The following is a 22,846-nucleotide window of genomic DNA, read 5'->3' as shown; positions in this document are numbered from 1 at the left end:
GAGACTGCTTTCGTTGAGCAGGTGACTGGTAGGGAATGTATGTAGAACCGAGCAAAGAACAGACCATGCCTTTCACACAGCCCAAAGCTGCATGCACTGAGCTTGCAGGGCTGCAGGAGGCTAGTGGCTATTTCAGATCCCAGCTCAAGCCAGATGGGAGAGGACATTCTCAGAGCACGTCTGTTGGTCCAGAAGCTGGTAGTGATGCTGCCTGTGTGAGAGTTGATTTCTTCAGCTTGGGCTTTCAGGGAAGAGATGCTTGGTCAGAGGATCTGTCTGAGGGTTCAGTTATCTGACACCTTTCCACACCAGAACACAAATCAAAGGACATAACAGCCCTTCAGCATAGGCTCTGAGGAGGCACACCCAGGTTGGTGTCCTGGCTCTGTGACCTCTGGGCAAGGTCCCTTATCTCTCCACCCCCCAGCTTTCTCATCAAAATGCAGCTAACCAGGCTATCCTCACAGTACTATGAAGATTTGGAGTTCATGTAGCTAGTGTACCAGAGAAGGTGATGGCACCCCACTCAAGTACTCTTGCCTGGAAAATCCAATGGACGGGGAGCCTGGTAGGCTGCAGTCCATGGGGTTGCTAGGAGTTGGACACGACTGAGCGACTTCATTTTCACTTTTCACTTTCATGCATTGGAGAAGGAAATGGCGACCCACTCCAGTGTTCTTGCCTGGAGAATCCCAGCGACGGGGGAGCCTTGTGGACTGCCATCTGTGGGGTTGCACAGAGTCGCACACAACTGAAGCGACTTAGCAGCAGCAGCAGCAGTGTACCCAGCCCATGTTAGACACACAGTTGCAATCCGGAGGTTTGTCCAGACCTGTCTGCAGACTGCTCAGGTGCAGACGAAGCTCAGTGAGGTCAACCAGCACTCCAGACCATGGGCTACCTCCTCATGCCAGACCTTGACAGTGTCTGGGAAGGGCTGACACTATCACATCCTGGGCTGAAGGATGAGATAAAACATTTTAAAACATTTGTCTATTTCAAAAGTTTGTGACAGCCTAGTGGATTGCTGGTGAGAATGTAAAATAGTGCAAGGACTTTGAAAAAGAGTGTCGTGGATTTTCAAAAAGATCAATATAGAAATATCATATGACCTAGCATTTCCACTCCTAGGTATGTAACTGAGAAATTATAGAGTGTGTCCATACAAGAACTTGTACACTAACATCCAGTGCACATTATTCATAATAGCCACAAGGTGGAAATAACCCAAATATCCATCAGTTGATAAGCAGATAAAAAAAATGTGGTATACTCATGCAACAGAACATTATTCAGCCATAAAAAGGAATAAAGCCCTGATATCTGCTACAACACAGATAATTCTTAAAAACATGTGAAGTGAAATAAGCCAGATAATACAAAAGGACATATATGATATGTTTTCTATTCATATGAAATAGCCATAGAGACAGACAGTGGGTTAGTGGGTGTTAGGGCTTGAGGAGTTAGATAGTGGTGATGGTTTCAAAACTCTGTGAATATACTTAAAAACCACTGAATTTATTGGTATGTGAATTAAATCACAAAACCAATAAAATTGCTACCAAATAAAAAAGACAGCATATCATTTGCAGGGTGTTCTGACTGTGGAAGAACAGATGAGTTGGGCAGTCCAGGGAATGGAGGAGCTCCTGCGAGCCTCATCTATAAATCAGATTAACCAGCTTCCCTCCCTCGGCCACAGATTGTTTGTGGACCCTGCAGGAATCACAAGGCTTCTGAGTGCACTGGGGCCCCACATGGGCAGTGGGATGCTCTCGTCTAAGGAGTGGGCCTGCCTCACTTAGCAGGCACCACGCAGGAAAACTGCAAAGCTCAAAAGCATGCTTAACACTTGCAAGGATCATGTTCTCCCAAACCCAAACCGGGACTGATAATTATGGTTCACACTCACAGGAATGGTAGGAGATTCCATTTTAAGTAGTGACTGTCTCCAAAAATCCCATCTTGAGGCTCTGGTTTTCCAGGACACACTCACCTCCCTATTTCCTTCTAAACTGATTTGCTAAGAACTTAGACTTTCTTGGAAGTCACAGGCCACGGGGTTTTTTTTTTGTACAACTCAGGTCTCCTGGTAAAAGGCTTTTAATCAGAACTGTACTTTTTTAGATTGTGAGCTAATCTAATGCATGGCATGGATGAATAAGGTACCTGCGACCTTTTCCACAGCAGGGCACTGAGTTCCGATGGAGGAAACACCATCCAAGTCTGTTTGCTCTGCTTCTATGAAGCCTGTTTGGAATCTTGCCAGGACTCAGTTCAATGCATAGAAACACTGAGGGCTTCTCTCTCACAGTGCGCTTGTGTGTGTACGTGCACACACACACACACACCCACACACACACCCCACCACCACCACCATCACCACTCCAGACAGCAATAACAGTGGATTTCATAGCCTGGTCAGGGGGCAGTTGCATTCAGGAAGCATTGTTTGGTGTTACGTGAAATAACTGTATTTGGAAGCTTCCACTGAGGGAGTAGCTAGATCCTGCAGGGGCACCTTTATTTAAGATGGGAATTGGCCCAGGAGAACTCAGGGCTTCTTTTGTAGCTGAAGCACTCCTTCCAAAAGTTCTTCAAGGTTTCCATGTGCCCACCACCCTGAACCAAGCCACTGCCATCTCATATCTGAATTAATCCAAAAGCTACCTCATTGGCCTCTCTACTTCCACCCCTGCTCCCCGCCTCCCTCAAGTGAATTCTCAAATCAGCACTCTGAGAGATGATTTAAAACAGAAAATATGTTGCACCCCTAACCCTGCCATGTCTCCTCATCACATTCAGAGCAAAAGCCAAAGTCTTTACCATGGTTTACAAAGCCCTACACGATGAGCCTCTCATCCCTCACTGCCTCATCATACACTCCACAGACTACACATACCCAACCCTACCCCCAGATACGCGCCCACTTTCCCACAGACACCTGTGCAAAGGCGTTTCCTCCGGTCCTCGTGTTCATCACTGTTTCTCCAGCTAATCCTCAACCTGGTTTTCCCTTTGCACTGTCTGCCTGGGGTGTCTTACCAGTTACCTGCACGACTCTTTGCCTGCTTCCACTACTCGCCTCTCACCTAACTGTGGGCCTTCCTTGACCACACTATTTAAAGCAGCCATGCCCACCCTTCATAACCTTGACCTTGTTCTCAATAGCTTTTACCAGCATTAAGATATCATATATTTATATATAAGGGATATATATACCTATGACATGTGCATACATATGAGATATGCATACATGTGATATATATGTACATGTGTATAACCTGTTCATCTATCATTTCTATGGAAATAAACAAAGGCTAACTATATGAGAAAAGCAAAGCATATTTATTTGTGCCTTACTATAGTAAGCAAGTCAGCCACCATCACTCTTGTTTTGGCAGAGACTCAAAAGCAGGCAGAGGAATGGGAAAGCTTTGTAGTGGAACAAAGGGAAGGCTGGAGGTGCTCTGATTGGAGGCTGTCAGCCTGGGAAAGCTGTCAATGGGCTCACTGGAGGGAGTACATCCTATGGTGTACATTTAGTTTTCTCTGGCTGGTCCTAAGTTAGAAGTGGAGATAAAAATTAGGGAAGCTAACTGTTATTAATCAAGTCCTGGCCATCTGGGGCTGATATCCCAGGGACGGGGGAGCCTGGTGGGCTGCCGTCTATGGGTTCGCACAGAGTCAGACATGACTGAAGCAACTTAGCAGCAGCTACAGAACTTATTGTTTAGCTTCCTGGATTGTTACTAGAAACAGCCATTCAGCTTCCTGTAAGTCTGACTTATGGCAGGCTGGCTTCCCGGGCCGTTTATTATAGATAAGGGGGTTGGTTTCCTGGGCAGGTTGCTACAGGTTGTGTGGGCCCAAGTTCTATTTTTATATATGGTTGGACCATCATCCATTTGAATATTCAGTCTCTCATCCCTCACTAGAATGTAAACACTAGGAACATTGTTTTATTTACTGCTCTCTTCCCGGAGCCTCGAGCAGTGCCTGGGACCTAATCGGCACTCGGTATCTATATGTTGATCACCGTCACGTTTGTGTAAATCTAGTTAGAGAAGAGGTACTCTGCTACATGACTCAGGTCGGAAACCAGCTGTCACCTTGCTTAATTCTATCCAGTTCTACAAGTGCTTGTTGAGTACTTGCCACGCCTCCAGAAGGCTCTATATTGGCTGTGGTTATTCATCCCAGGTGACGCAGGACAAGCACTGGCTGAAAATTGATTGACAGCCAAGATTCTGAATGCTTTAGCCTTCGCTCAACATTCTCTTCTCTCCCCCTACAGACTCACAGCTAGCTCTAAGAGTCCTTCAGCGTCCAGGTCATCCCTCACACTTTCAGAGACTGCTGTGGCCCCATCTGCTTTCTCCCATGCCCATTATCCACAAAACTCATGTATTTCACATGCAGTGCCAGCAGTGGCTGCTGTCTTTTCAAAGAACTGGTTATCGTCTCAGTTGTATTATTCCTTTGAGCAGGAGCCACATCTCACCTCCCATACACATAGTGGTGTCTCGGTGATCTGAGTCTGACCCCCATTCCCCACCCCATCCTGTGACTGACCTTTTCCCTGGCCTCAGAATACATACATCCTCCAGATAAGGAAGTCACATCTGACTCAGAGCTGCCATCCAGAGGTTATAAGCAGTACGCTGTTCAGATAACCCAAGACTGGGCCTCTCCTTGGGCATCTCAAGTATTTTCTAATAAAGGCTCCCTATTAAATTTGGTTTTTTGGCTAAGCTGAGCAACATGCAGGATCTTAGTTTCCTGACCAGGGATTGAATCCGTGTCCCCTGCATTGGGAATGCGAAGTCTTAACCACTAGACCACCAGACAAGTCCCCACATTAATTTTTTTTTTAATATTTAAGTGATTCTGAAATATATCCTCTTCCAAAAAGGAAATTCCAGGCTTGGGTTAATTTATCTTTCAAATAGAACACTCAAAGAACCAAGAAACAGACCAGGATGAGAATGCAAATAGAATCTTTGAGGATGGGTCACAGCAGGCTGCCTGTGGCCACAGCAGGCAGAGTGTAAGCTCTGCAAGGGCAGGGCCCTGGGGCTGCTGTGTTGACAACGAGTCAACACCTGGCACACAGTATTCACTCCGTAAACATTTACTGAATGAATGGGAGGTGTAAACACACACGTTAAGTTTGAAGTTAGAAATGCCAAGTTTCAATAGCCATCATTTTCTAAATTCACTCATTTGGTTGCTTTAATCTTCTCAGCCATTACAAAACACATTACACAAAAAGGCAAATGATAGATCTACAGACGTGAAGTGAAGTGAAGTCGTTCAGTCGTGTCCGACTCTTTGCGACCCCATCGACTGTAGCCTACCAGGCTTCTCCATCCATGGGATTTTCCAGGCTGGAGTGGGTTTCCATTTCCTTCTCCCTACATACGTGAGAGAGGGCTATCAGAAGCGTAAGCATCATTGCCTAGTTTTTCTTCACACGTGCCCTGAACAAAACGGGACAGCAATGCAGACCCCGCTTCCTACTGAGCACGAGGGAAAGCTCCAACTTCAGAATTCACCATGGGCTTCCACATCCCTCAGCGGATCCCTCTGTGACCTGATCTCTGAACATGTTTGCTTTAAGTTTTAATGACTCAGAATCAGGCAAGTCAACATTAGGTACAATAAATTTACATGTGATTAAGTCCTTGGGAAAGAAATGTGAGAGAACTTTTACATGGTTCCCAATGGAGAAGGAAATGGCAACCCACTCCAGTGTTCTTGCCTGGAGAATCCCAGGGATGGAGGAGCCCGGTGGGCTGCCGTCTATGGGGTCGCACAGAGTCGGACACGACTGAAGCAACTTAGCAACAGCAATGGACAGAGAGCCTGGTGGGCTACAGTCCAGAGGGTCTCAAAGTCGGACACGACTGAAGCAACTTAGCAACAGCAATGATCCCTGGCTTGATTTTACTCAGGTAATTTATTTTTCAAACCTGGTTTAAATGATCTAGCCCTGGACCTGAGACTTCTGATTGCCCCAATCGAATAGTCTAATATGCAAAAGAAAAAGGCAGTTTCTTTCCGCAGAAGTTTCCTGGTACCACTCCTGACCCATATCTTGGGCTCCTCAGTGTTCACATCTTGGGGCTTGGAAGACAATCAACTCTTCCTGCCCATCACCAGGGAGAAAAATGACTCTTCAAGCAGACCCTGGGCTTCGAGAGGTCCCTCCCTCTACCTAACTTAAATCTCTCTTTCTGTCCAAGAAGCACGATCCCCTCCTGCCCTGTCATCACAGGAGAAGGGAGAACAGCTGTTCACCACCCTCCTTTTAATCATCCTTAATGGGCTTGTAAACAGTTATCAGGCACCCCCTTCAGCCTTTTCGGAGCTTCATTTTACTTACATTGAGGCTGAGAGCTTCTGAGGAAGGCCTTTTACTCGGGGCTCCACAGACTTGCCGAGTCTTAAATGGGTAATCAGCCACTTCACCCACTTTAACCTCCACAAATGAGCAGCTCTGCCTTCTTTGCAAAATTTAAACCTATTCAAGGGAGTTCCCTGGCAACCAACCCTTTATTAATAAATCACACTTGCTCTAGGCCAGGACGGGGCATTTTCTAAATGCTTCTTTTTCTCGAGAAGTCACACCAACGACAGCAGGCACACAATAAACAGTGCAGCTGCTCCCGCCCAAGTTCTGCACTTGCAGGATGGATCCTGGCTGCCACGCACAGGCCATCCCGGGCCTGGGGGAGTTCTCATCTGATACCCCAAGCGGGAAAGTGGGTACTGCTCCAATGGACTCTCATCTAGTCCTTTCCTGTGGTCACAGCAGCTAGGGAGCAGAACATGGAGCGAAGGTGAGGATTGCTCGGCCTCCACCAGGCATACATGGGAAATTTTCATTTCCTGTTCCATCACAGGGAGGCTTTATGTTTGGGTCATTGCTTGTGCCCACGGTGAATGTCTCAGCTGTCTGAACGGCTAGGGCTTCCCGTTGTGTCTCTACTCTGAGTCCTGTGGTCTCCCTCAAGAGGAGGTAGAGAAAGAGCTGGGCAGGTAGGTTGCAGGGTTGATGTTGTTTTAGCTTTGCAAAAAGGAGTGGCTTTATTTCAGAGGAATTTTCACCAGCATGGGTAAAATGAAAAGGACTGACAACACCAAGTGTTGACCAAGGAGGAAAGCAATCAGAGCCCTCCATCATTGCTGGTGGAAGTGTAAACTGGAGCCACCAACTTCAGACTCCTCAGATTCCAGCAATGGCTCTGGCCATCCCACTCCTAGGAATAGGCTCAGAAGAAACAAGTGTTTGCGCTACCAAAAGATGTGGAAAAGGAAGTTCACTGTGCTGTACCCTATAATAGTAAAAGAAACAAAACAAAAAACTAGGAGCAGCCACCCAAATGTGGGATGGATAAATGACATAAGGTAGATTCCCTCAATGGGATAAGATAGACAGTGAAGAGACCTGGATGGTTACACACAGATATGCTTAGTAAAAGGAGCCAGACACAAAAGAGTGTGTTCTGTGTAATCCCATTTATAGGAAATTCCAAAAAGGCAAAAGTAATTTGTGACAATAAAGACCCGAATAGTGGTTGCCTCTGGCAGGAGTCTACATGGTATCAAGCTGAGTGCCTTAGATCTGTGCATCTTATTGCATTATCGCTTTTACCTTAATGAGAAAGAATTAAAGGTATCTAGTGTGTTTTCTTCTTTCCAGATGAACAACTTATTATTTATTCATCCTTTTTTTCCCCCACTGCTCTGCCTCTTTAGAAAAAGATTAGAGGTGATTTACAATGGTGTTGAACTGTATTTGTCAGTGAAGAAATCTGCGAGACACCAAAATTAAGGCAGGAAAAAAAAAAAAGTGGAACCAGATGGGAGGGTAGCCCTCAGAATTTAGGCAGCTGGCCTCCTGCACTTCCCAAGGGTGAATGGAATGGAATGTGGCTTCCTAGAGTCAATGTGAAGAAGAAACACAAGTCCACATTCAAGTTAACAGCCCAGCCGATCAGAGGCACAGATGATTGAGCAAAACCACTCCTCGGCCATCTCAGAAAAAGGCAACTCTGGAATCAAACCCATTCCTGTTTAAAGTTCGTCAAACTTTCCTTCTGGGACCCTGGATCCCCTACATTTTCTGCCCCCCACCCTGCCCTCGAAGAATGTAAGGTGACGCAGCATCCAGACAGTCAAGTTCGCGCGCTGTGTTGCCCAGTTCACGTCTCCGGGTGCCGTCTGCAGGATGCCCCTCTCGTGAAGGCTGGGCTCTGTTCTCTGGGGTGCTCGGCATGCTGGCCTGGCTCCTGGGCCCCAGGCCTGCACCCTCAGCATGGACTCGGATGCTCAGACCATCTCTTCCCTTGTCAGTGCTCCTCGGTGGCCTGGTCCCTTCCCGAGGGACAGGTCTTCTTGCAGCAGCTCCCGGGGGGCTGGACTCTTTCCATTTTGGCATTTGGGTTAAGGAGTCTTTCCACTTTCTGGCTCCAGTTTTTGAGTTGAATTCATATATTGCCCCAGTAACTAGGGGGAGAAAGAAACACACACCCAATATATAAACAAAGGAATCCAAGTGCTTCTCTGCTCCCTCCTCTCCACTCAGCTCTCATCTCGCCCCCAGCTAGAAAGAAGGAAAGCAGGCTTGTGAAAAACACAGACAAGCTTCACCAGCCTGCCCTTTCCAAGAGCTGAGCTACATGGCTCTGACCACACGGGTTGCAGATCTCAATGCTCCCCTAGAGAGAAAGGTTTAAGAGAGTCTCTTCCCCAGTGGCTCAGATGGTTGAGAATCTGCCTGCAGTACAGGAGACCTGGGTTCTATCCCTGGGTCGGGAAAATCCCCTAGAGAAGGACATGGCAAGCCCCTCCAGTATTCTTGCCCGGAGAATCCCGTGGACAGAGGAGCCTGGTGGGCTGCAGTCCACGGGGTCGCTAAGAGTCGGACACGACTGAGAGACTACCAGTTTCACACTTCCACAAGGTCACCTCAGTGGCAGGACTAGAGGCCACAGAAGTCCGGAGCTTCAGATAAATTAGGTCCGTTTTCTCACGGAGTTACCCATTATGTTCTGATGTGTTTGTTTAAAAAGACCCCCTGAATCCCTGCTATAAGCAGGAACCCACCAAGTAAGAAAAGAAACTTTGATTTTTATTTACGTTATGTTAGCAGAGATTTACAGACACAGACTCACAAATCTGGCCTCTATTGAGATGATGCAAGGGAGCCATTTTTATCATGTCGGTGCCAGCAGACGCTAATTGGTGTTTGTTCACATTAGTCCAGTTGGCTCATTTCTTCCTTTCTCCTTCTCTCAAAAACACAGACGCAGGAGAACAGCCTCGGCCCTTCCTGGCTTTTGCCCCAGAAGATCTAGTTTCCAGTGTGCCCCTGCTCCTGCAGCACGAGTGGCCTCTCAGGCAGAGGATCCCACCAGCACTTATGCTAATGTGGGCACATTATGGTAACAAGTACCTAATAATAGAGGGAAATTTAATTCCAGCAGCAGCAGCAGCCTCCCCTGGAGAGGAGCCATCCTCCTTCCGAGGAGGACCGAGCTGAGCCGTTCACATGTGAGGGTGGCAGGAAGCCAACACACTTGCCTCCCGAATTTGGTTTCCTTCCCTTTATTCACGTCTATAATTGAGCCTTTGTAAGTGAAGGGATGTGTGTAAAGGAGCTAAATTTGGAGCTGATTTCATGGGGGTGATGAGAGCTCTGGAGGCCAGCTTTACCTTATGTTCATCTTGCCGACCAAGAAGAAATTCTTGGCCCTGATCAAGGGAAAAAAGAAGCCAAGCTTGCCATTTCTCCATATCTCTCATTACCAACAGGATGGTGTTAGAAGCATTCAGAAAGGATGGGAGGAGTGGGGACGAGGGTGGGGGCAGATGGAGTCCCAGTAAGCAGAAAAAAAAAAGTGGGTTATTGAATTCACAAATTCCTTAGTTGGCTTGTGATTCAGGAAAGGGAGGCTAGACAGAGGCCTGGTCCTTGACGGGGAGCCTCTCTGTGGAAATCTTCTGAGGCCTCACACGTGATCATATGCTTCAATATCAGCCAGCCAGCTCTGCTTTGAGCTGATCTCATGTTATAGGGAAGCCTTGAAGGGTCAGCATTGTGTAGGCACCACAACCAAGTGAGTTGACAGACTTGAGTGAAGAGCAGGACATCGGATAGGGTCCTCCATGACTCTATCAGCCTGGAATATGAAAAGCCCACTGATAGGCAGCACTGCCATGTAATTACCTGGGTCTGTGGCTTCTCCATCAAAGACTGTGTTTATCTGGATTGTTTCCTAAGGAAAAGAGACAGTTTCAAGCACAGCTCCACACTCTTCCTCCCAGGCGAGGCTGCTCTTCCTTACAGCCCAGATTGCTCACCCGGGGCCTACCTGACATTTATTTTTTCTATAGGTGCCATGGCTAGGTGCAGGGGACACAGCAGTGGAGAGGCAGAGGTGGTTACTGCTTGCAGTCAAGCAGGAGCCATTGACAAAGAGGCATTGCAGTATACAGTGACAAAGACTATGATGAGAGAATATAGGATACTATGGGATCTTTGGGCAGGGGGTGGGAAGAAGCCATTTAATGCAGACTTGGGGGATAGGAAAGCATCCTGAGTAAATTCTATCTAAGCTGCACAGAAGGAAGAGACGAAATGCCATGCAACACTGGCCAAGGTTGGCATCATCCAAGATCTGCCAGGCAGATGTCACATGCAGGACAGGCACAGAGCCGAGGCCAGTGCAATGTTGCATCTGGGGCTGGCCTGCCTCACCTAAGCCTAGGGCTCCAGGCCTTTTTCTTCCCCAGATCTGTACTCTGTGCTGCCCCCCAGGATCTGACGTCTGCCCCATAGAAACACCCCCACCCTTCAAGTAGTGCCCTTCCATGATGCCATTCTTCAGCAGGCTCACAAGGATGGTGTTTGGAGTTTAGTGGGCCTTCCATCCCTGTTTTCATCACATAAGATATTACCTACTCACTTGCCCACAACTCCCTGCTGTGAAAAGAGAAGGAATGGAGATTGTATGGCTTTCATCCATTTGATCTGCTCAGAAGCTTCACTTTTTACAGTCTTGGGAATTGATTTATTTAATCGATGAATTTCATTGTACATAGTTCTCAGTCTCTGTGTGGCATCACAATAAGATCCAGGAGACAGGGGATCACCTCTTCCTTCTGTTTGTACACAGACTGGTACTTACTTATAAGCACTTAGGGGACGGGTCTGAAACAGCACTTCCTCCTAGTCTTGCATATCATTTCCCAAACTCATGGGTCTTGGGTCACAACAGAGTCCTATTACCAGGGGCTAGGGAAACCTGGAGTGGTCACCTTCAAAATCTGTCACTTCCCATGGGGTGCATCAGATCAGTGAAAGAAAAACAAAGAGGTCAGGTGAAGAGGCAACTCCCCAGCTATCTTGTAATGCTTTGCATTTACATGAACTCTTCACAGTTTTCACAATATTTCCCCACTTATCTCATTCTGCCGATGAGGAATCTAAAGCTTAAAGAGGCTGAGGGATCCCCAAGGTCAAGGTCACATGGCCAAGCAGAGGGAGCCATTCCCAACCCCATGCACTACTCTTTTTCTATCACTTTTCCCACAAGGTTGTGGAAAAGCGAAGCAAAACTAAATCCCACTGAAGACTGAAGCACCAGTTCTGGTCTTTAAGTTCCTCCCCACCTCCCCCAACTCACTCTCCTGGAGAAGTGGTGTGGATAATAAACACCACTATTCAATATTTATGAAATCCAGTTCTTCTGCAAATATATCAGCAGACAAGTTCAGTGGAGGGAACAAATTCTATCAGGAGCTCGTCACACAGCAATCAGTTCCAGTGGCCACGTACAGGCATCTCCCTGAATGATAAACACTCCCACGGGGCGGTGGCAGGGCTGCCTGGGAAGAGGACGAGAGCCTACCACCCCACCCTCCCCCAACCAGGTATCCAGGGGTCAGCCGTCCTTACCACCATGACCTCTCTCTTTGTGTTTTTCATTTCTGCAGGGAAGAGAACAGAAGTTAAGCTTCTTGGACACTAAATTGACCTTAAAATTCTACCTCCACCATGAGCTCTCATCTTCTCTGAGTTTAGTATTACAGGCACAGCAAAGAATTTTCTGTCCCCAGACATGTTTGTTGACAGCCTTCCATCTCAGAAACACATACACATCATATACAATTAAAACAATTTAAAAATTCTTTTTCCATGTTATTGTTATTACTAGCAATTAGCTTTTAAATGGCTTTGTATGTGCGTGCTAAGTCGCTTTAGTTGTATCTGACTCTTTGCGACTCTATGGACTGTAGCCAGCCAGGCTCCTTTGTCCATCAGACTTTCCAGGCAAGAATACTGGAGTGAGTTGCCATGCCTTTCTCCTGGGGATCTTCCCAACCGAGGAATCAAACCCAGGGCTACTGCATTGCAGGCAGATTCTTTACCGTCTGAGCCAGCAGGGAAGCCTAGTGCCACTGGGAAGCTCAAAATGGCTTTATAGGTAAATAAGAAATTTAAAGTTGCTACATTGGTTGTGTGAGAATTCTTTGCATCGTTATGCCCTTTTAAAAAAGTAACTAGGATGAGAGATAGTTTGTGAAAACTCTCATTTATTACAACTGTCTCATTTGATATGATCACTAACTACTACAGTCCAATTTCTAACCCTTTTTAGACGTCCCTTCTGCGTGTAAGATGCATGCACCAATGGCTGGAGCGGTCAGAGCAACCATTTATCAAAAACACTCTCTCCAGTTCTTTGCCCGTCCCTCCCCATAGCTTGGATTCTCCCTGAGGCCACAGCTTTGGTGGCAGTGGTGACCTCTTCTCAGATGGACCTTGCGCTATTCACCAAAGCCCTGAAATCACTCAGGTCTCCCAGCGCATCTGACTGGACCCAGCCCTCATTTCTAACTAGCCTAACCTAAATAAGATGAGAAAATGACCAAATCCATTACACTCTGAGAATAAAGTATCATTTATCCGTAAAAAAAAGAGACATTGGTCTAATACAGAGCACTAGCTGTCCCCTCCGTGTGCGGCAGTGCATAGATTCTGTGTTTAACCCACAGAGAATTCTTCATTCCTGACCTGCTTGGTGTGGAACAGACCTTTAGATGCTGATGTTGAACTGACTGGAGGAGACTCAGTAAGGAACAGGCAGGACCAAGTGAGAGATCTGAGTGGGCCAAAGGCCCCTTGCAGTCCGCCCTGCCCTCCCCTCCCTCCAGCTGCGTGTGACCTCTGTTTCATTTCATCCACAGATGAAGCAGCAGAAAACCCACTAAGACAGGACTGTGCCCTGATTTTCCACTAAGTTGGAGTGCATTTATATATTAGATTGGCCGAAAAGTTCGTTTGGTTTTTTCCACAAGATGTTACAGAAGAAACCTGATTGAAACTTTTTGGCCAACCCACAAGCACAACAGAGCCAGCAAAAAAACAAGAGCAACAAACAAAGGTAACTGGCATCATACATACCTACTTTCTTCACCCTGTGAGGGGAGAAAGGGTGGACAAGAATTAACCCGAGAGTATTCTGCCCTGGTTTACACGTGACAACATGGAAGCCTTTGGGCAACTGTGTCCCCCAGGATTCAGAGTCTGATTAAGAGAAGGACCAGGGCTGGGGATTAAAGTGAAGACTGGACTCCCAGCCCTGCTTCATCACTACTGGGTTGGGACTAAGGAGGTTCTAAGAATTTGATGAGCTTGAAAACTACTGCTTTCTAGAACTTCAGGGACTCTTATTTCCTCTGACACACTGAGGGAGGGTCAAGACCACCCCCATCAGACGGCCCGGCCCTTCTTCCCGGCTGGGCTTCTTCCCCAGGAGCCGTCTGACCAGAAGCGGTGGCTTACCCTGGGAAGGTTTGGCGACTAGGAGTTAAATTTTGGCTTTCTGTAACATGAAGAGCTGGACCCTTGGATGTTAAGACCCTTCCTGTGATAATCTTGAATTCTGTAGTTCTGTGACCTTAACTTTATTCTTTGTTACTGGACAAATGTTGGTTGCCATATGATACAACAAATTGCCAGAGAGGCCCGCTCTGAGTCTGAATCACCAGCTAGTTTTTCCTTTTTAAGTCAACCTTGTTGAAAACAATCTTTCAAATGTAAATGAAATTAACCAGGTTCAAGGTGCATATTTAACCACAAATTGCATGTGAGTTGCCGTATCTGCGGGATTACTTCCTTTAAGAACTTCTGCCCAAATCCCATTGCAGAGCACCACCATCCTTACAGGCTTAAGCATCACTCTTTTGGAGGCAGTTTTTTTTTCTCAAATCAATTTGTGAGTACTGTCCAAATAAAAATGCCTTTTTTAATTTCAGCAGATGCTCAGGGATTTCTTACCTTGAAGTCAAGGTTGCCAATAGCAACGAATGTCCCCAATAAATATGGCAAAATGCAATGCACATCTTTATGCTAATACCTTATACTTTTATACAGTCTTTCATCCATAGACTTAAAATTATTTGACAGTACTAGTTAATCTTCAAAATACCTTTAAAAGATGCATGTATCTTATCACCCCTTCTTTTTGCCAGTGAGAAATTCCAAAATTGGAGGTTCCAATACCACAAGATACTTGAGTGTAGAGCTAAACTTGGAATCTAAAGTCCTGTGCTCACTGGGACTCAGCCATGAAAAATCATGCAACAAGATTTTAGAAACTAGTGTATTATGCATTTACTCGACATCAGGAATAGTGCTAAGTACTTCCTTTGCATTTGCTCATTTAATTGTTTGATTTTCAAATAAAGAAATTGAGATTCACAGAGGTTGTCATTGCTTAAGACCATGTACCCAGAAAATGGTAGAGCCAAGATTTGAACCCTAGCCTTATCTGATTCCAAAGCACAGGCTGAGAAACCCTTGTGTTCTCATTGTAAGAGCTACTGAGACTCAAGAAACTGGCTCTGGAGAATCTTATAACAGTTCAATGCTTTCTGCACTTCACTCTAGTACCTCCCTTTAGCTGGTAGTAGACACTCTGTACAGCATCACTGAAAGATGCATATTAGTGAGCAGATGAGGATCCAAGGGAGAAGAAGCAGACCTGCATTTACAGCCCTCGAGAGGGAGGGATCAGGGCCATGTGCGAAAGAACAATGATTATTTAGTCACATCAAAGCCCAGTTGAGTCACTGGAGCCAAAAGCTTAATTCCCTTATAAATTTCTCATGCTTCCTCTAATTCCATCCCATTCTTTAAATATTCCACAAATAACAGCACAGCATATTCTACTGCTACTCACGACTGGCCTTGCTTCTGAAGCTTTTATCTAGGACAAGGTTACCAAGAAGTTGCAACCCCAGTTTCATTGAGAACACATCAAGGACAGGTAGGTGCTAGGGAAAAGCGAGGGAAGGCCTTTCTGGTCTGTCAGAAGGGTTTTCTGGTCTGGTTTGGTGAAGGAGATCCACCAGGACAAGGAGAGCTGGGTGCCTTCCCATACCTCTGTTTGCTTCCTTTATTCCAGACACCCTCTCTACCCTGTGGAGAAATCTGAACTGTCTACCTTTTCTTCTCCAGACATCACCAGAAGCAGTGTCCTCTGAAAGGAAATGATGGAAGAAACCCAGCCCACTGGCAACTTACAGAGGTTTCTTGTGCGTTTCAGTCTTGCAGGGACAGTGTCTGCGGATGGCTTTGGCCAGCAGGACGATCATGGACACCAGGAGACCCAGAAGCAACATGGAGCCCAAAGTGATGACAAAAGGCACATACCAGGCAGATGGAGAATACGCGTTCTTCCTCAGGATCTGGTAGGTGACCCTTGGCTTGAATGGTAGAAGCAGGAGAGTGAGTGGGGGCTGGCGGTGTCTGTGCCTTCAGCACCCTCTCGTGTTGGGTGGCTGAGTGTTCATTCTGCTCTTTGTTCTTGCTCTAAATATATGATGTCTTTGTGCTCATCATTCTAGCTGCTTTAACCCATCACCTTATTTATAGTCTTGCCATACATCATCCAAGAAAATGGCAACTCACTTCAGTATTCTTGCCTGGAAAATCCTATGGACGGAGGACCCTGGAGGGCTACAGTCCCTGGGGTTGCAAGAGCCAGACATGACATAGCAGCTAAACCACCATATGTGATCCATTAGACCAAAGCCCAGAAAATACAGGGGACTGGGAAGCAACTCTAGGCTTAATTTCATTCACTCTCTTCCCTTTTCCCAAAGATAAAAATTCCATTGCCAATTTTTCCCTCCCAAATCATGGCATAATCTAAGGACTAATATAGCCATTGTCTTCCACTGGGAAGGCATGAGCCATGAAAGTTTTTTTTTTTAATTGTTTGTAGGCTTCTCAGTGTTCACTCACTACCAGCTGCATTGCCAGCTGAGCAGGCTGTTATCACAGTGAGACCTCAAGTTCAGTGTTTGCTTCCCAGAGAGGGAGACAGATAACAAACAAGTTATAGAGATTTCCAGATGGGGGATGTCACAACTGTGTTGTGTAATAAGTCCCAGAAAGATGACGGTTCCTTATTCAGAGGCACCAACTGGTTCCTACCATCACTGAAAGCCCTTGAGGTCACCTAATGCCTCCATTCATTGGAAGGAGAGGAGAGGAACATTGAGCAGCTCTTGGTAAGACTTTGAGAAGCAGAATTTGAACACCTATCATAGGTTGCTTTCTGAGGTTCTGATTCCTTCTGGTGTACTCCAATTGTGGGGCTGCTGGCCAAGGGCACAACTTTTACTAGGAGCAGGAGGAAATGGGACAAAAGAGTTTATATGAACAGAAGCCAGTTGATCAAAGAGTCAAGGGTGATAATCCTCTTGTTAGATTTTAAGATTCTCCCCTCGTTTATCACACTGATTCTATTGTGGCACCTGCTTATTTTCTTCCTACTGTTTAGGACAATTTGTAGTTAGTTTATTAATTTGCATCCCTACTTGTAACCCATCTCCCCCTCTAAATCAGAGGTACTCAAAGTTAAGTGCAATCAAAAGGCTTATTGAAAACAGATTTCTGGACTCCATCTGCAGAGATTCTCATCCAGTATACCTGGAGGTGTGAAATTCCAGGTTTCAGCATTCTTCCCTAGAGGTCATAGTGATGATCATGGTCGGGGAGGTATAACTTTAATGTTCTGGGGTGGGCTGAAGAATTTGCTCTTCTAACAAATTTTCAGGTGATGGTGATGTTGCTAGTCTGGGGACTACACTCAGAACCACTGACCTATACTAGTAATATAAGCTCCATGATAGCAGAGATCATTTTTTACTTATTTACCAAAGTGCTTGGTGTATTATAGCTATTAAATTCGTATCTGCAGATTGAATGAATGGAATTCTTTTGGAGTGGCGGTGGGGAGTAGAGTACAGTTTGGCAAATAATGACTCTTCGAAAGTAGAGAAGAGCACCTGGCAGCTTAGCTGCTCTCATGGACAATGATTCGCAGTGGCTCTTAGGAGCAAGCAGAGGGGCTTGTGAAGGCAGCATGTCCATGAATATTGGCTGCTTTGTCACAAGGACTCTGGGTGGCCAATACCTGATCTCTCACAAGTCTGCATAAATGCACATCCTTCTTTACCAGATTAGGAAAAGTTAATGGTGCTATAAGCCCAAGGTCTCACCGAGATCTTTTTCTACCACCCAGTGATTAATCCTATCCAATCCCTGGTTGGTGGTCCTGTCAGTATCCTAACACTTCAACTCTTTTCAGTCCATCCCATATTTCTCCTAGGTCAGAGGGCCCCGCCAATATCAATCACAGGGGATGTATCTGAGAAGTCCAGCTCCCAGAGCCCTTACCTTGGGAGTTGTGGTGATAATCGTGGTTGGGTGAGGAATGACACTAATACTCAGTGTCACGGTCCCGGTTTCAACAAGAGCCCCAGCTCTCTTCCTGCCAGACAGCAAGTTGTCATCCGTTATGTAGACCAGCAGTTTGTAGTTCCAGATCTTATCAAGCCCACTAGCATAGTCAAAGCGAGTGGCCAGGATCAGGCTTGTAACATTAGACCCAGCGTTGGGAGAGAAAGTGAAATGACTGTTGATATTGCCTAAATGAGATTTGATGCAAGGATTTTGGGAAAAGGAAGAAAAGAGCATGAGAAATAAAGGTTTAAAAGAAAACCCCATCCAGTCTTTTTCCTTAAACATTCACACCGCAGATGTAGATTGTTTCTGATGTACCAGGGTGGGGTCAATGACAGAATATGATCCGTAACTGCTCCAGAGATTTCATGAGTGAGATCTGGTTGTGTTGCTCACAACCAGTGTGGCTGCAGTGAAAACAAGAGCAGAAAAGGGCACCGGCATATGTGTCTCAGGAGAATGGCCGCCATCCTGCTCAGCGTCAGGCAGAAACCTAACAGTCCTGGTGCGGTCAATGACACCTTCAGCATTAGTTTAGTAACCGTGTGTAACTCATACCCAGACCAATCAGTGGGCAGCAAGAAGAAAGGGAGGCCACGGTCCCTAGCCATAGGCCAAATTCACTCCACGCCTTTCATGGGACGTGGCTGGTCACACCAGTGACAGATGACCCTGAAGTCCCCCAAAGGAGGGTACCGCCTGCTCAGGCAGGGACTGCAGTCCCTATATCTGCCTCCCTCCGCCCTCGCTTGGTGGGGGCTGCAGGCTCACAGTTTCAGGAGCCCAGAGCAGAGAGGCTGCCCCTCCCAAGCAGCGCTTGCTCATTCCTCCGGTGGTTCCAGACTCATTACCGACTGAAAACCAGTAAATGGAGCAAAGGGATGATGCAACTGTTACTCCCTTAGCAGCAAAGCGCCCCTTTGTAAAGACCTGGAGGGTTCTCAGTATGGATTATTTCCACCTCTGGCAGTTGCAGTTGCTGTCTCCAGGCAGGCTCTGCCCCTGGTGACACAGCCTGCTCGAGAGGCTTCCTGCTGCTTGAGTTCCTGCTCTGCCAGGGCGCAGCGGGTGGCCGAGCTGGATTTTTACTCTCTCACGTGAAATTGCTCTGCTTGTTTGGGTTTAAATCTCTGGCCCCAGCACTTCATTAGATGAGCTATTTTGGTCTCATTTCCATTGAGGGGTGCTCTTTTTTCTCTCTCCCACAATGGTATATTTTTAAAGAGAGAAAATGAATGGAGCAGAAGAGAATTCCTGAGGACACGTTTCAAAATGCATTTAATCTATTTCATCTATTATTATCCAGAGAGAGGTTTGGGATCCCCTGCCCCCACTATAAGCTTGCAGCAGAAGGGCTGGGGGAGGAGTTGAACTGAAATATTTTTTTAACTACACTAATCTGATTCATGAATCATGCGACAGGCTGGGAATGGGAGGGCGGGAGTCACCATCAAAGGGATTCACCCTTCCTTGGGCCTTTGGGCAGCTAAGTATGGGAGTCTGGGAAGAATTAGGTGAGAAGGGGAAGCCAAGGCAGGAAAGAGGGGTTCCAGAACCATTAGACCCCTCATCCTTGCTTTCCTCATTCAAGACAGCCCACCCCTCACTCGGCGCCAGATCAGTATGTGAACTCTGCCTCCCCACCCCTTCTACTTAAACAGCTGCTGCAGCCTCCAACACCAGGAGCCCACAGCAAGGATCCAGGAACACTGACATCAATATCATACCTGCACCAATGGAATAACGAAAAGACCTAGGGCTGGAATCAAGGTCAGTACATGTGAGCTTGAAGTTGTGAATATTTGTGCCAACTTTCAGATCCACTGGGATGGCCAGGAAATATGAGTTTGGGGTACAAATTGGTTTTTCATCATTTTCTTCAGTGATGTTCACAGTAACCTAGAGCAGCAAGAAAGTGGCCTTGTGAAGTAGTTATCATTTAGTCCTTACTGTGTGCCAGGTAGTGGGCTATGTGCTTTTTGTGAATTAGTGAGGTTTAACCTCACCCAAGATAGATAATATGATTATTCCCACTTTATAGATGGGGCAACTGAGGCTTAGGGAGATTAGGTAATTGACTTAAGGCTATTCATTCAGTTGGTGAGTGGTGGAACTGGGATTTGAACTCAGGTCTACCCTACTCCAAGTCCTATGTTATTAACTTTATCATGTGTGTGTATGTGTACATGCATGTATGCATAATATACATAATAATGTATTTCCACACCCCTCACACACATGCATCTAGACACATGCACTCATCCCCAGATGATGCTGAGTTGTTTTTTCAGTAACAATGATGGATCTGTGGTGACCCTCCTATGCTTCCTTGCTTGCTGCCTCTCTGAGTTGGAAGTGCTACCTTTAACCTTGGAAGATAAAGCAATGGTTCTCAACACTGGTTCCACTTGTCTGGCCCACTCCAGACTAAGTGAATTAGACTCTCTGGAAGTTGGTGCCCAGGCCTGTTTTTTACGTTCCCCAGTTGATTCTAACACACAGTCAGGATTGAGAACCACTGGGATAGAAGGAGGTGACCCAGCTTAGCCAGGCTCTCATCTGTAACCCAGGCTATCAGCACCACACTGAGCTGGTGGTGCTGGCAGGCCACAAGCAGGGGCCAGCCTGTTCTCTTTCATCACCATCTTTTATGCCTGGTGAATTGGAATATGGACTGGGATGCCTGCCAGCACAGAACATTGAATGTCAGCCCTGAAAGGGACTTATGTGATCATCACCCTTTTAAAAAGCTTATGAATTTTTGAGTTGTATTCATTCTACCTTTGAAATTTGGGGATTTCAGTTATTCCTGAGCCTGGGAATAAATTGAAATGTTCTCTCTAGTTAGCTCCCAAAGTGGACTCCATTCATTCCTCTCAAAAACCCAACCTAACAAACACAATTACCTTCAACTAAGCACATCTTTTCCTTAGCTAGCAATGCTGAGTCTCACACATCGTTAAAAACATTGTCCCACTAATTCAAAGCAAGTCATCAGAGGAACTGGACTATTCAGGCATTGGGTTATGAGGTGATTCTCCAGGTGAGAGAGAGAAATCAGGGTACAAAGATAAGCATTGCTCAGACCCCCTTGGAAAATTGGGATCAAAGTTGAGAAATGAACTCTGCCTCCTAACTCTGAACCAGTCATTCTCTCTGTCACACAGGGATGCCTGCTGCTAGCTGAGTTCATTTTGCCTTATGCTTTTTCACTTTATTAACAAGAAAGACCAAGAAATATTTCCCTCTTTGTGGGCCTCATGTTATCCTCAAATAGTCCTAAACACTGTTAGCACAGACCCAGGCTTCTCAAAGTATGGCTATGGATTAGCTGCATAGGCACCACTTGGAAGCATGTCAGAAATATAGGTTCTCAGGCCCTACTCAGACCTCCTGACTCAGAAATGCATGTAACCAGATTCTCAACATCAGAGGCGGCAAAGCAATATAGCCCCATGTCTAGCCAGATAGTTTTTTTTTAAGACCTAGCTCACCTGCTGTGATGTGGGTGGGTTAGGAATAGGGAAAAACTTCGAATACTTGGGGGTGATGCACAGCACCAGCCCACCACAAAAGCAAGGGGAGATTTAACAGCAACAGAAGGAAGCTTGCCCCCAGGGCCGCCTTCCATCTCAGTGCTTCTCCCAGTACACACAAACGTGGGCTTACAGATGTCAATCTTTATTTCCTGGCACTCCTGTGTGTGTCTGATTGTGCTGTGTGGGATACCATTAGCCACTTCCTGCAGGAGGTGCCCTTTTAAGATTCTTTATTGCTATAGCCACACCTGGAGGGTGCCAGGGAGACCCAAAGTCAACCACTTGAACGCGTGTGAATGCACCACAGCCCCACTCACAGTGACTGAGCTGCTGTCCTCGCTGTTGGTGGCCTGGATTCTGAGAATATAGACAGGGATTGTTTCATAGTCTGCTTTAGTCACCAGCTGGAGTTCTCCTGTTTGGGGATTAATCCAAAATATATTTGGATACTGCTGGCTGGCCCCTCCAGCAGAGATGGAGTATGTGATGCGGCTCTGGGGGAAGTCTTTATCTGTCGCTTGCACTCGTCCAACCCGGGTTCTAGCTGGAAGAATAAAGTGCCTGTGATTACTCCTGAGAATAATATCTGAGATTAGTCCTGCTTCGGGGGCGAGGGGAGGAACCAGGAGCAGACATTCTCAGTGCCATGGGCCAACAGACTTTTAGAGGCCTCTTTGCTGTTCAAACTCTGTGTGTTTTATATCTTCAATTCTATTACATTCAAATTACGTTAATGACACCCACTAGGAAACTGGCCATGTGATCCTAGCAATACTGTGAAGTGTAAAAGACAATTCATGCCTTTATATAGACTCCAAGTATGCCAATTATTATATGATCATAACACTGGAAAGAACATCCTCCCATATACATCTTTTTACAGCAGTGTTGTCTTTTTTATTTGTCAGATTTTTCTCTAATGAGCCTGGGGTGCTCTTATAAGCAAAATAGAAACTAATTTTTAAGGGTTTAGCCACAGGATGATTAGGATATTTTTGAGTTTTAAATCCTGTTCCATTTGGCTTATTTTACAAGTCTTGTTGGTGGGGCTGCTGGAATTCTGTCTTGCTTGTTTTGTAGAAGTTCTTCCTCATAAATTACACTCCTCAAGGGCAGAATTTTCTTTTATTCAAATACATAGGCTGGCATTATGTGCTTGACTCAAAACAGGTGATTAACAATTGTCTCAGGATCTATAAATTCATAAAAAGCCCATTCCTGTTGCATTTGTTATTCACTGGGTTAGGCATAAGGAACTAAAAGCATTTTCTTGAGACCTGCTGTTTGTGTTTTGTTTAAAATGTAATGTCAGGAAATGGAGCTCATCATAAAGAGAGAGAATGAAATTAAGAAGAGATTATTTTAGAGGCAGAGTTTTGGTTTTGTTTGGTTTTTAGTACAGAAGTAGCCACAATCAAAGGCTGTAATAAACTCTGATTATTGTAGAGTTTACAGTGTTCTCTTCAAACTGGGA

The 22,846-nt window shown here is 46.0% G+C and overlaps 1 protein-coding gene across 1 annotated transcript in view; it reads right to left on the bottom strand.

Moving 5' to 3' along the window:
* Positions 1-8,125: 8,125 nt before the first annotated feature.
* CDHR3 (cadherin related family member 3) overlaps positions 8,126-22,846 on the bottom strand; it is a 51,925-nt gene continuing 37,204 nt past the window's right edge. The window contains exons 11-18 of the mRNA XM_068972396.1: positions 21,690-21,916; positions 19,561-19,732; positions 17,768-18,018; positions 15,605-15,786; positions 13,481-13,494; positions 11,972-12,003; positions 10,241-10,289; positions 8,126-8,517 (exon numbers count right to left, since the gene is read on the bottom strand). Coding sequence (XP_068828497.1) covers positions 8,126-8,517; positions 10,241-10,289; positions 11,972-12,003; positions 13,481-13,494; positions 15,605-15,786; positions 17,768-18,018; positions 19,561-19,732; positions 21,690-21,916 — 1,319 coding nt within the window. The remainder of the gene's footprint in view (positions 8,518-10,240; positions 10,290-11,971; positions 12,004-13,480; positions 13,495-15,604; positions 15,787-17,767; positions 18,019-19,560; positions 19,733-21,689; positions 21,917-22,846) is intronic.

The sequence above is a fragment of the Capricornis sumatraensis genome, chromosome 5, assembly GCF_032405125.1.
Source record: "Capricornis sumatraensis isolate serow.1 chromosome 5, serow.2, whole genome shotgun sequence".
Taxonomy (NCBI): Eukaryota; Metazoa; Chordata; class Mammalia; order Artiodactyla; family Bovidae; genus Capricornis; species Capricornis sumatraensis.
This window is presented reverse-complemented; position numbering and strand designations above follow the sequence as displayed.